This window comes from Arctopsyche grandis, chromosome 13 (genome assembly GCF_051622035.1).
Source record: "Arctopsyche grandis isolate Sample6627 chromosome 13, ASM5162203v2, whole genome shotgun sequence".
Lineage (NCBI taxonomy): Eukaryota > Metazoa > Arthropoda > Insecta > Trichoptera > Hydropsychidae > Arctopsyche > Arctopsyche grandis.
The window spans coordinates 11,137,022-11,151,141 of NC_135367.1; the positions used below are offsets into that span (position 1 = coordinate 11,137,022).

Here is a 14,120-nt window from a genome sequence, read left to right on the forward strand (position 1 = left end):
TAAATGTTTTTTGTTGTATTTTAGGCATATTTTTATCAGTATTTGTTTATTGTCGACTTTTAGAAAGCCCTACCTTAATTAGGAAATTTAAATTTTGAGTAAATACAAACTAAATAAGTACAGTACCCATTACATAAACCGCAACACTGAAGTAAAAAGTGATTTTGCTTGAAATTTTGGTGATCTCACACAAAACCAACGCCCAAAGTTATTAAAATGGTAGATTATACAATAGTTAACCCCAAACGTTAAAAAAAACAGATTCAAAAATATAAGAAGGGGAGAAATTTAATGGAGGGTAGATTTTACGACTATACATCGTCTTCACGGTTAAATGAAATTTGGAATGAAAACAACAGCTTGCATATATATTTAGAATTTTATTATGTATCTACAACTTATAAAAGATAAATTAATATTTTGTAGCAGCTCCTTTTGATTTTATAACTGATTTTATACGACTAGGCATGGAATTTATTAATGTTTTCAAATTTTCAATTGGGAAGTCCTCGTACCATATCTTTTCAATTGTTTCTTTTAGCGAACTAAGAGTAGTTATATTATTTTGGCTTATCTTGTGCTTTAATTTCGTCCATAAGTCTCCAATTGGATTTAAATCGGGACTATTCCTAGGCCATGGTAGTGTCCTTACACCCATTTTTTGCAAATAGTCCCGAACCTACAAAGAAAAACAAAGCTATTTCAGTTTTTAATCGAAATTTTATAAATTATATTCAATGACATTAAATAAAATGAATACCCACCAATTTAACTTGATGATAAGATGCAGAATCATTCTGGAAAATGATGTCGTCACAATATGAAAGGTGGTTTTCCATCGATGGGATGAAGCTGTCTTCGAGAATTTTTTTATATTTTTTTCCATCGATGGCACCTTGTAGAAACTCCATTTGTCCAATTCCATGATATGAGAAACATCCCCAGACCATTTGACTTGCGGGGTGCTTTTCAGGCTTCTGGGTACATTCTTCGACGTACCTCTCACTAACTTTTCGTCGATTATGCGAAAAACTACCAGAGCTGAAGAGGTTGAATTTAGCTTCGTCAGAAAATATTACTCGTTGCCAATCTGATGCTCTCCAATTTTCGTGTATTTTCGCCCATTCCAATCGGTCTTTTTTCATTTTTTTGTCAAGTAGTGGCTTATTTGCAGGTACACAACCTTCTAGTCTAGCTTCTCGGAGTCGCCTTCTTACCGTTGCGTCACTGATTTCAATGGAAAAATGTTGTGATACATCCCTTCTTATATCTACAGCAGTTTTACATTGCTGCTGTAAAGATAATCGGTTTATTAGACGATCTTGTCTCACAGATGTACACCTCTTCTGTCCGGTCCCCTTCTTGCGACCTAAGGTACCAAATTCTTTTTTCTTCTTCAGTAATCTCGACACAGTTGATGCAGAACATCCCATTACTTTGGAAATTGACCGGTATGATAGTCCCGAGCTCGCCAAAGTCGCGATTTTCACACTCTCTTCTAATGATAACTGGGTGCGTTTACTCATGGTGACGTGTTGAAATTCGATTTTGATGCTCCATCCTCGAAAACTTATACGAGACTGAACTAAAATGTTAGAAAACAACCACATTTGAAAGACGTGATCGTTAAGAACCCAATACATAGAGGGATAATATTTTTATTGCCCTAAAATCGTAAAATCGCGAGTGCGGCGTTTTATGTGCATCAGGGCTAGTTCTAGGGGCAGGCGATATGAGCGGTCGCCTGGGGCGCCAACTCCGAAGGGGCGCGGCATTTATTCATCCTTGGTTACTTTTAAGCAGAATTAAAGAATGAATTGGAAAAAAAAAACAGTTGAAAAAACGATTGTTTTTCCAAGTAAAGCATCATTACTTTTTTCTGATATCGAGTAAGTGCATCGATATCTGTTTACATTAGTTTATTTATTTATTTATATATATTTTAGCTATCAAGCTAATTTAAAAATACATCTTAATTATTATACTTAACTCTAAAATTTATAATTAACTTATATGTACTGTCCCTCACAGAGGTGTCTCTTCGCACCTCGCAGGAATGCATCCATGTTTTTAGCAGACCTGACGCACTCAGGGAGGGCATTATACATGAGCACACCCCTGTGAAAAACACCCCCAGCCGTCTTATTCTTTCTTATTCTACTTACAACTAGTTTGTCCTTATTTCTAGTATAAAAACTATGTTTATCTCTATCACTCTAGAGTTTCCAGAAACCCATTGTTCGAAATCAGAAAATTTCGAAAATCCGATATCATTTTTGCTAAAAAATAAATTTATACGAATATTTTTAAACGATTTTCGACGTAATATGAACTAGTAAAACATAATTAGGCAAACAATGTTTAAAATGTCCTTTTTAAATTTTTAAAGTTCAAAATTCAAAGTATATTATTTATCGTAAATCACAATCGCCATCGGTGAGCGTCATGTCATCGGCGAGCGCTTACTTACAAAATCTTGTAAGACGTTATTTAAAAGGGTCCACAAACTCTGAGTTTACGAAGACTCGAAAAATAATAAAATGACTGAGTGTGTACAAGTTCTAAGATTAGGAGTATACTTAAGCTCTAAGATTAGGAGTATACTTAAGCTCTAGATTAGGAGCGTACTTGTCTCGTATTACCTTCTAACCTGGGATGTTCTCAGTAGTGTCACCCTAATGGTTTCCATGGGTTTCCGGAAACCCGTTGTTAAAATCAAAAGTATCCGGAAAGTCGTTAGAAATCTACAAATTGATATTATTTTTGTCAAAAATTATACAAATCTTGAAAATTGTTTTCGACGGTTACAATTTCGAAATGGTCACAGTCGATTACATAGCAGGTAAAGAAAAAATACCTTTTTTACAAACCTCCTTTACGTTTCACTTACGATTACAATTCAGGAAAAAGTTTGTCTCTTATCCTATCGTTTTTTCGATATATATATATATATATATATATATATATATATATATATATATATATATATATATATATATATATATATATATATATATATATATATATATATATATATATATATATATATATATATATATATATGTAGATTGAAAAAAATTTGGAAGCCCGTTGTTTCAAAATTGCGGTAGCACTACTGGATGTTCTCCTGGTTCGAGTTCATTTTTCAAGCCTTCATTAACTCAAAGTTTATGCCGTAAGGGCCACCGATTTAAAACGCTGTCATAAGGCGCCGTGTTTCATACTATTTCTATGAATTCTCCTATTTAATATTGTTCAAGGTGAGTTTAAAATATACCTTTGCCTTTATTGTTCCAGCTGTCTAAATTTTTTATGAATTTTGAAGTAGAAATCATAATAAATGTCAGCGGTAAGCGCTAACTTATTAATTTCTCTGTTTACAATAAATACTTTCGTTTGATAGATACCAAAAATTCGTTTGTCACTGGCGCAAGTTTGTTTGAATCGGTTGACATTATTTTCTCGGGTCATCGAGTGGAATTCGATCGTGAATTGTGACTATTGAGGATCCGCGATTCGCAATCGCGAATAATAATTGATTTTAAAATTAATTTAATTATAAATTATATTTTAGTTTTTGTCCGGGGAGCTGAAAGTCCTTGGGTCGGCCCTGATTTTGTGCGACTGCGTCTGCGCCATATATACATATGTATTTACAAATGTATGTATAAGTACGTTGCCTTCACATAAAACGCAACGCTAGAGGAAAACGTAGATTATACACAGTGCATTCTTTAGCTAGGGACAATTTTAATAGCATGAAGTTTGTTCGACCAACGTCGACCTCATGCTATGACAGCGGTTTCCAAACTTTATACTAGTACGCCTCCCTAAAAAATTTTTTTTTCCGCGCCTCCCTACCTTTTATTTTTTAATATATATAATAATATAGACACATTTTAAATAATAAATTTTTATTTAAAAAAAAATACTGAACTAGTGTTCAGTATTTTTTTAGATGTAAACATTTATAGATATAGATTCAATAGACAGAATAATAAAAAGGTTTTGCTATCCATAAATTTATACGAACACGTATATTTATTTTTATATTAAATTAATAATTAAACTACATCTAACACATCAAAATTTAATGCGAAGGATATTGTTGATAAATAATTTTTTCACGAGATAGCCAGCGAACTTCACAATAATACAAAAGTGAGGTATAATTAGCTTTTTATAGGAATTAAATGTATGTATGTATATATAAAAATGAAAGAAAAATAAAAATAAACATTCATGCATTGAATTTTTACTGTTAAGCTACGATATGAAGTTTTATTTATTTGTAGATATTATGGTATGAAAATTATTATTTTAATAAAAAGTTTTGGTGCCTCCCCTGGCAATAGTCCGCGCCTCCCTTGGGAGGCACGCCTCCCAGTTTGGAAACCGCTGTGCTATGTAGAAGCACAATTTGAAATGAAAAACATCAATTTGTTGTATATATGTATATTTTTGATTTTATTAGGCACATATTTACGAATTATAAATACATCTGTGGCGGCTCGCTTATACGACATGGTCGAGTTTGGTTGCCTTCCTGCGAGTGGGGACCAACCCGGCTGGGTTCGGACAGCCGCTACTCACTCTGTCTTGAGCTGTCATATAATAAACACGTGCATTAACATGCCAGTCGTCTCATTCGTTCATCCTCCATACATCCATAACATTTCATTTGGTTTAAATCGAGATTATACCTAGCCCATGGTAGTGTGTTGACACCATTTTTTGCAAACAATCCCAAATTTAATAATAAAATGAGTATGAAAGGTAATCTCCCATCGACGAAATGAAACAGTATACTAAGCCCACTTTAAAGGTCAAGGAATTTGACTCTTAAAGCCCTCAACATGAGGCCACCCCCCCCCCCCCCCAACGAATACAGTCTAAGAGACCCTTTCGTCGGAGAACGAGACGGTTGTTCATGAATATCGCACAAGAACAACTGCACATCACTGTTCTAATAAAAAAACCACACTGTACATAACCAAGTACAAAATAAACAACAACGCATGAACACATAAAGCGCGCATGCGACTCCCAGTATAGTTAGAGTTGCCATACGTCCCGTATATACAGACTGTTGATTTCTTTAACACTGCTGTGGAATACATTGAGAAGTGGTCCCAATCATTCAAAAAATTTAATGCTTTCGATTGGATGACTCTCAAGCAAGTTCCTGAATGGGGAGAAATAGAACGAACCGTTGAATATTTGCAAGTAAGGAACATCGATGTTGGAAACAATGAGCTTCTTTTCAACCAGTTCATATATTTAATAGATTATTTAAATAAAAATAATACCAACGAAAACTGGGAGACAACGCTGAAATTGAGTATGGAAGAGAAATGGCTGAAGTTTTTTAGAGATACCAAGCATATTGAACAGAAGTCATGTTTAATAAAACTAAGTGAGTATATATTTACCATTCCCGCCCACAATGCCAATGTGGAGAGAATATTTTCCCTGATGTCAACACAATGGTCGGATGAAAGAAATAAGCTGGCAGTTGAGACAGCTGAGGCAATTTTGGTTTGCCAGTATAATTTTAAAATGACTTGCGCCCAATTTTATCACCATGTAAAAGAGGAAAACGATTTAATTAAAAAAGTTAAATCATCGTTAAAATACGATTGGGCTAAAAAAGACTAATTTTTTAAAATAAACTATTACCTACCTACTTTTCCATGTTTTATTTGGTAATTGGACTATTCGTCACATTGGGGTGGTCACAAAGACAATTTTTGCCATGAAAATCGCGAATACACCATATTTGACACTCAAGTTCTCATTACTATGATAGTTATCATTAGTATGATGGACTTTTCGGCTGCCAGATGTTCCGTTATAGAGATTTTAGTGACGTCACAAAGACAATTTTTGCCATGAAAATCGCGAATACACAATATTTGGCACTCAAGTTCTCGTTACTATGATAGTTATTGTTAGTATGATGGACTTTTCGGCTGCCAGATGTTCCGTTATAGAGATTTTAGTGACTTTGTGACGAGTAATTTGTGACCAGTAATCACCGAACCGTTTTATTTATGTAGCACTTAAATGTCCCGTATCAATGCTTGACAATTATGGCAACCCTAAGTATAGTACATATTCACGCTATTTTTGTTTTCATCAGATCATCGGTTTGGTTAACGAGATAATACAGCCTGAATAATCTCTGCAGCCCCCCCACTATGAAATCTCACGAGCCGCTACTGCTAGGCTTTTAAAAGTATTTTGATTATGGATGTATATGATTTTCTTTTAACTCACATTTAGAACATTTAAGAAATGGTCAGATAATATGAAGATAGTGTAACGTACGCCGCGGATTAAGCGAATAGAATCCCAGAGACTGTGACCGTTCAAAGATTATCTGTAACGGATATCTGTTAACGGATTAACTAAATGCATACCGTGCGACTGGTATAAGTGGGTTTTAAGGATTAGCGACAAGCTAAGTGCATGAAACAATGATTGTACTTCTCATACCGTGGGAATACATATCCGAATACGTGACTATACAGTAGGTAAACAGATTAGACGTCCTGAGAGACCGTGAGACCGGTGTAAGTGGTTTTAGGGATTAGCGACAAGCTAAGTGCATGAAAGCTAAACAATGATTGCACTTCTCATACCGTGGGAATACATATCCGAATACGTGACTATACAGTAGGTAAACAGATTAGACGTCCTGAGAGATCTACCCCTTATAAGGCGGTACATAGGCGATATCATGTCATTCTGGACTTAGCAGTGACACTGCGTGTATCTCCTGAATCATCAATAAATGCTGTGAAACGACTGTTGGCCTTTTACTTGGATCCTCCACCCACCCCTACGCAACAATAGCATTAGACCTGACTTCTACATCTCCTCAAATGATTAATTAAATTATAGTAGTGACTCTACGACTTCAGCGCCACTAAATATAATGTCACTTGACAATCAGCTGATGTGATGAGTGCAATTAGAATATATATTCTCCGGTTGGACAATGACTTAGAAGAGAAGGAAAGTGTCTTTCTATCAATTTTGGCAAGGAACAAGACAGAAAAAGGCTCTCGTTGCGATTTGCGTGATGGTCGTATATCCGAGTGTTAGGGGCGAGTGTTGACTAGAGTTTGACGCTTGACGGTTGACGGACAAAAAGCAATTGGCGGGTGACAGTCGGTTGTGTTGTTTGGTTCGAGTTGCCGGCGGCCAATGTTGATACTCGGCGAGGGCGTCCCGCGGGAACGATAGGAGCGGGGGGAGTGAAGGGAGAGAAGGGAGAGAAAGCGGGGCCGGGAGACGGCATGGTGTCGACTCGCGGCCCCAAATATAAGTTCTCCGAGGGTGAGAAGGTTCTCTGTTACGAGCCCGACCCTACCAAAGCGAAGGTCCTCTACGATTCCAAGGTAATCGACATATATGTATATATCACCATAATTTCTCTCCTAGAAGCGATCGCCGATTTCCATAACATAACCTCTACGATACCGGCAAACCGTAATTGCTACTAAATTATCGATACAAATGCGCCTATTTTGTATTATTTCAACCATCACACATGTTCTCTTGTGATTTACACTCGCTCTGCGCCAATTTTATGTGTTGTATACCTTCCAGAAGCCATAGAGTATAAAACTGTCAACACTCACAAATTTTGTTAAATGTAGTTGGATTACCAATGTCAAATAACTTTTAGGGCGTATAATATTTATTGTCGTATTACTTAAAATGATTTTTTTTAAATATATTTTCACAATTATAAAAAACGAAAATCAACTTTGTACCAAAAACTCGATATTACCATCAAACGATATTTAAGGGGTGAGTTTATTTTGTTTTGTTCTATTAAATTAACAATTATTGTATGCTTGTAAACGAGTCTAAGCATTTTAAATAATTCCAGTACATTTTAGGCCAATTTTTGTGTTCACAAATTTATAGGCAATTTATCTTAATTTCTCTACTTAGGTTCTACAAGTTGTTAAAACGAAAGATAAACGTGGCAGACCTGCTGTGGAATATCTCATTCATTTTCAAGGTTGGAATTCTTCCTGGGATAGATGTGTAGGTGAAGATTTTGTTCTAAAAGATACTGAAGAAAATCGCCAACTGCAAAGATCCCTGGCCGAAAAGTCGCAGCTCCAATTGTATACTGTCGAGCATTCTTACATTTCCGATAACAATTATATCCAATTACTAAATAAGCGTTTGCTTTTTTTCAGCGGAGCATATTTATATCGAAGAGAACGAAAGAAGACTACTGGAAATTCCGGATCTACGAGCAATATTGCTAGCATAGTGACTGAAAAACGCAATAGAAAACGAGGACTCGAGTGTGAAGGCAGCTCTAGCAGTGGGGATCAGGAGGGTAACAACATTGTCACATCTTTCACATTGCAATATATATACAATATATACTGATTTTTTCAAAAATTCTTATTCACAGAACACGATGAAAGAGATTCCGACACGTCTTCTAGGTCCGATTCTAGTTGTTTAACTGCGGACGAACAAAAACCTGAAACGACGTCTGAACCGCAGACGTCCGTCGCAAATGCGACCATTAATTTAAGATCGGGAATTAAGTATGCACATTTTTCAGATTTTTTGGTACTTGTTTAGTAGTGAGGCTCTACACTTCACAGTCAAAAACCAATCATTACGCTTCATTGCGACATCACGTTTCGCGCTCACTCTTACTACATGTTTCAACGCGTTAAAAAATGGCATAGTAACAGATTATTTTAAAATTTATTACTACCTTATAGCGGAAATGAAGATTTGTCTTGAAGAATAGTTTCGAAGGAGTCGCGTCCATCCAGCTTCTTTGGTCAGATATGAGTCCATAAAGTCCCATTTCTCTCCTTGCTTATTTCCCCACAAGATAGAGCCCTATATTTGTTCCATTTGTTGGGTTTTTTCGAGATCCATGAATGCCATTATTATAAAATAAGTAAAAAAACTTAAAGTAACACACAGAGAGGTACTTTTTTTTTAATACTTTTGCAAAAAAACACTGCAACCCTTAGCCGTGTTTTCGGTGATATTTTATCCTTATATTGACATAGGTTTGACGATGATTATCATATTTGAAGAAATGTAGAAGAAACTTATCCAAATAATAAGATCGTACGAATTAATAATGACACGGAAACACGCCTATCACAGCTGGAGTCCACTAATGCGTCCTGTGCTGCACTTTTGAGCGTGTTCTTACCAGTGTTGAGACGTGTGTATAAATTTCAGAATATTGTTTTTAACACTTGAAACAACTGTGGACATACTTTTTTAAAAATTTTATTACAGGTAAACCCATTTTTTTGTACATAAGTACTTACAATGCCAAACTTTTTAAAAAAAATACAATTATATATTTATTTTTATACAATACCATAGAGACATCTATGGACAAATTCGATACACAGCAAATTTTTGCAAGGAAAAAATACATTTTTAAAGTGTGTGTAGGGGAGGGGTATCATATTTATAATAATAAACAAATCTGAGATGCCAGAAACTCGAATTTTTCGAGAAACAGGGATAGGTTGCCAATTTTGGTAGAACCGTTTAAACAACGAAATCAGATAAATTGGAAAAATCTGATGCGAAACGATCGACCTGACGTCTCATATATACATATGTACATACAAGGTCTGGCCAGGGATTGAACGCATTTCGAACGGATTATTCGATTTTACACGGCGTAATAATTGGTTTTTGAATGTGAATCGTAAGCCGCATTACTAAACTAGTGCCATTTTTTATATATACATACATATATGCGTTATGTTTAAAATAAATATTTGTTCTTTTCATATTAGGGAGCGATTGATATTTGATTTCCATGTTGTGATGAAAGAAGGACGCGTCTCAATGCTGCCCGCTAAACCTACCGTATTAGATATACTAGAAGGGTGTGTGAAGCAGTATGCCGCCAAGGAAGCTGCGGCTAAGCATCGGCAACGTCGCTCTCGTGCTTCCAATCCTACGCAACCTCAGGAACACCTCGCGGAATTTATGAACAAGTGAATTACTGATATGACCACTAGTAATGCTTATCAAATAGCAAAACATATTCAATATTATTTTAATGTTATTATATAGATTGAATCTCCTCCATGAAATCGCCGATGGAATTAGAATATATTTTGACTATTTATTAAATTCTCATTTACTATATAAACCTGAATTTATGCAATATAATGAAGCCGTTAGTAAAAATATAATTAAGGAAGTTAGAAGTGTTAGGTAAATAAATACATAGATGTCTCATTAAAAATTATATTTATTTAAAAATTGTTTTATAAATGAAACGCATCTTCCAGTGAAACCGAGCAATTAAATAATGCAAAATGTGGCCTCAAAATTGAAAACCAAAGTCCTCTGGAGGAGTATGCTCACCTACCACCGAGTCCAAAATTAGATGAATCGTCAAATCAACGTGAACATAATAATGCACCTAGTAGAAGGTTTAAATACTGTGCAATAATCAACATATTAATGTATTGTGTGAATGATTGGTTACTTAATTTTTTTTCATTGGTAGATTACGATCTCACAAATTGTCACACGCGTCAGAAACATACGAAGAACTTCCGTCTTCGACTGCTTTGACTAATGCGATTCCTGGTCCGTCAAATATGGAACCAAGCTCATCATCAGTGTGAGTGGATCGATTAGTGACTTCATGGAAGTATAATACTATAGCTGATATTTATATTATGTGTTTTTTGTAACAGATCCGATAGTCCAGGTCATTCCGAAATACCAAGTTTAGGAAGTGATCTGAATGGAGGTATTGCTGAGACCATTCAAAAAACCCTCAGTTGGCATATTGTTCCTCCGGACCATCCCCCGTTTCCATCAGCCATTTATGGGGCCACGCATTTAGCGCGATTATTTGGTTTGATTATTTTTCTTTTGCTTATTTATCTTTACGTTTTTCACAGATTGAATATTTTTAATGTTTTGTTTGCAGTTAAGTTACCAGAATTTCTCAGTGCTATCAATATGGCTGAAATGAAATTAAAACTTATTATTAAATATGTGGAAATTTTTGTTGAGTACGTATAATTTACTACGGTATATTTATTTCATACATTTGTATTTGGAAAGTAATGTAATTTATTGTTTCAGTTACTTGGAAGAACACGATGAATGGTTTGGTGAAACATGTTATGTTAGTTCTAATAATACGTCTTGACGAATAACACGGCTACAAGCCAAAAAAGAAGAATAAATATTAGTTAAGAGGAAAAAATTGGAGCCGTTTGGACCCACTTTATATTTATACATGATTATGTACAAGCACGAGTTTTTGAAGACTTCACAATGCTATTTTTCAATAAACTTTAGTCGTTATCTTATTTCGAATCTTAACGCGTATTAAATGAAACGGGTGTTATCGTTTATAGATAATATATCAATAATTGCATAAATCGTTGAGACATTATGATGAATATGTGACTTCAAATGAAATGTAACTGTTCAAAAAATAAATTTTATTTTTAAATAGTTCGTACGACTTGTTTATTTCTATCGAATAAAAAAATGGTTCATTGTTAAAAAAAGCTTTATTAGTTAACAGTACATACATCATCACATTTTTAAATATGCTAAGAATATGTGGAATACGTATATTGTCGTTCAGAGCATGTCGGAGAACATTCTCTGGTACAACTGAATGAGTTGCATGCAATTAGTGTAAGAAAACGTTACATTTTTTTTTTACACTTTTCCACTGTTTAATCGATAAAATTGGTCAGTAAAATTATTAGTAAACATATAGGCTATTTAACATCTATATTTGGATCAAATGTGTTCGACGTACAGTGAACAAATTAAAAGATTTGGTAAATGTTTCCAAATAAGCAATGAAACATTTTCAATTATTAATTCTTTGAGGTAATACATTATGAATTTCTCTACACAAATATGTGTATATCTTTGTATTATTTATCTTACTCTTAAGAACTAGCAAAATGCTCTCCATACTTTTTTTTATTCATATGCATACATTATACTTAGATGACTAACGAATGTACACGTGCAATTCCAATAATAAATCTTATTATTTACAAAATCAACTAAACTCTCATAATACTGAATTTCATAACATTTCATCTAGAATGGATCATTTATATATTTATATATATATAATATAATAATATTTAATTTTGAGTGTAGAATGATTATTTATTGTAAAAAACTATATATTGATTTGGCTTTAGAATACTAGTCTACTAGTTCAAATCTAGTATTTACTCAAAATAGATGTATTATTTGACGATGGCAGACGTACGCGACGGTGTTCGTTGTACTTTAGTACGACTGGATTGTGTTGGTCTCATGAAGCTGGAAGGTGGTCTCGGTGGTACGGAACTGGATCCGCTTGAGCTGCTTCTGGAAGCGGGGGGTATGGGTCGTACTATTTTTTGTGCGACAGAACTGCCACTGGAACTACTTCTGGATGCTGCTACTCTCGGAGGACCCGATGGTGGGATGCGTGGCCTAGACGGTGTCGGTGGTGGTACTCGTCGTACGGTTGCCACTGATGTTGAGGAATTTAACGAACTACGGGAACTTCTAAGAGAGCCACGACTGCGAAGACTGCCAACGCTGCTTTGGGAATCTGCTTTTCGTAAACTCAAAGCTCGTTTTTCTACTGGTTTGCCGCCTGTCGTCATCGTACGCAATGAACGAGTGGTGCTGTTGCGAATTTTAATCGATTCTGATGGTAAATTAGGCGTTGCTCTAATTGATTTTGTTGTTTTCTGTCGTGTATCTGGTATATCTGGTTCGTTACAGCCAGAAGAAGCGCCTTGTGAAGCACTTTCAGAATTGAGACTTTGCGTTTCTTCAAAACCTTCATCGTTCAATTCGTGTTCACTTCGATTTTTAGAGTTCAACTTGTTCTGTGATTCTGTAGAGTTCTTTGAACCAGCTATAGATTTAGAAAGTACAGTTTGGATCCGGGGTACGCTAATATTTCTAGGATTTTCAGTAGGAGATTTGAGCTCTCTTATTGCTTTCTGAACGTCTTCTTGGTTGATTGAAGTTTGATGGCGTAGTCGTGGTGCCCAATGCGAAGATGTTTTTGGAATCAATTTTACAGGTGGCGGCTCATCTTTTTCATGACCGACGCTGCCTTGTCTTTGAAGTCGTTCTTGCCACTTTTTAAGTCGCGTGTCCTTTTCGTCGTCGGGTTTGGGTATGAGTGAACTCGTTTGAACATTTTCCACAGGTTCAGACATGGATAGATTTAATTTGGTTGGTCTCATGATTTGTGTTTCTGCCACAGCTTCAGACTGTTTTGAGCTTTCTGATTTTGGTGACGTTGCATCTTCACTCTGAGAACTGTAATCTGTTGGTCGTTTATACCGTCTAGTTCTTCTGGCAGCGGAGAATCTGTCAAATTGACCATCGCCGAGGATTTCTAGAACCAGCCCATCCTCTGATGTATTTTTATTATTAACTGTGTGATCTGTGTCTGTGTTTGCTTGTTTTGCCAATGCAGTTTGGAATCGCCTGCAAGGTTCTCTAACTTCACTCGGTGGATTAAAAACACGCCGAGTCACCGGAGGCGTCTCAATATTGTCCGAGTCAATTTCAATTTTATTATGAATAGGTTTTTCTATCGTTGCGATTCTTTGATTTCCGGGAATTTTACTTTCTTCCTTTAATTTAGAAGGCCACAATGGTTTTTCGTTTAATGTATTTGACCTTGATTTATCTTCTTCTTTAATTGCTACAAGTTGTGGCGTGGGTGAAGTAACTTCCAAATTTTGACGGGATCTTTGTCGTCTAATTCGACGAAGATCCTCTGCGCTTTCTTCAATTTTTTGCTGCGGCAATGTGTCTTTAGTTTGGGGTTGCACGTCTGAAAATAAAATACATCAATAAATATATTATAATAATATAAATTTCAATATACATACACCCGATTCGAACTACCTTCTATTGCTTCCATCGCACCAACAACATCTTTATCCAAAACAGCAGATGGTTTCCAATCAGTCGTAGATACCCGATTAGCAGGGTTGCTTTCAGCTAATTTACCTTCGGGTAATGTATCTAAAGGTCCACTTCTTTCACTTTCTATAAGAAGTGAAGGATATAAT

At 35.4% G+C, this 14,120-nt stretch overlaps 3 protein-coding genes across 3 annotated transcripts in view; 1 reads left to right on the top strand and 2 right to left on the bottom strand.

Annotated features, from left to right (window-relative positions):
- LOC143921168 (uncharacterized) overlaps positions 1-14,120 on the bottom strand; it is a 420,653-nt gene that overhangs the window by 213,015 nt on the left and 193,518 nt on the right. The window lies entirely within an intron of this gene.
- On the top strand, positions 7,102-11,563 carry msl-3 (male-specific lethal 3). The gene is made up of 11 exons (XM_077443575.1): positions 7,102-7,406; positions 7,969-8,147; positions 8,223-8,368; positions 8,447-8,585; positions 9,822-10,025; positions 10,105-10,248; positions 10,326-10,469; positions 10,547-10,663; positions 10,740-10,903; positions 10,979-11,063; positions 11,137-11,563. Exons 1-11 carry the CDS (start codon positions 7,305-7,307, stop codon positions 11,201-11,203), a joined length of 1,491 nt encoding a protein of 496 aa, XP_077299701.1. The 5' UTR covers positions 7,102-7,304; the 3' UTR covers positions 11,204-11,563.
- Positions 12,230-14,120, bottom strand: part of form3 (FH2 domain-containing protein formin 3) — a 43,133-nt gene continuing 41,242 nt past the window's right edge. The window contains exons 20-21 of the mRNA XM_077443978.1: positions 13,954-14,097; positions 12,230-13,879 (exon numbers count right to left, since the gene is read on the bottom strand). Coding sequence (XP_077300104.1) covers positions 12,279-13,879; positions 13,954-14,097 — 1,745 coding nt within the window. The 3' untranslated portion in view covers positions 12,230-12,278. The remainder of the gene's footprint in view (positions 13,880-13,953; positions 14,098-14,120) is intronic.

Excerpts from the sequence above, each read along its gene's own strand:
- msl-3 (XM_077443575.1), top strand. The coding sequence starts at position 7,305 with ATGGTGTCGACTCGCGGCCCCAAATATAAGTTCTCCGAGGGTGAGAAG. Across the intron at positions 8,586-9,821 it reads AATTTAAGATCGGGAATTAA|GGAGCGATTGATATTTGATT; the intron begins GTATGCACATTT and ends TTTTCATATTAG. Across the intron at positions 10,664-10,739 it reads GAACCAAGCTCATCATCAGT|ATCCGATAGTCCAGGTCATT; the intron begins GTGAGTGGATCG and ends TTTTTGTAACAG.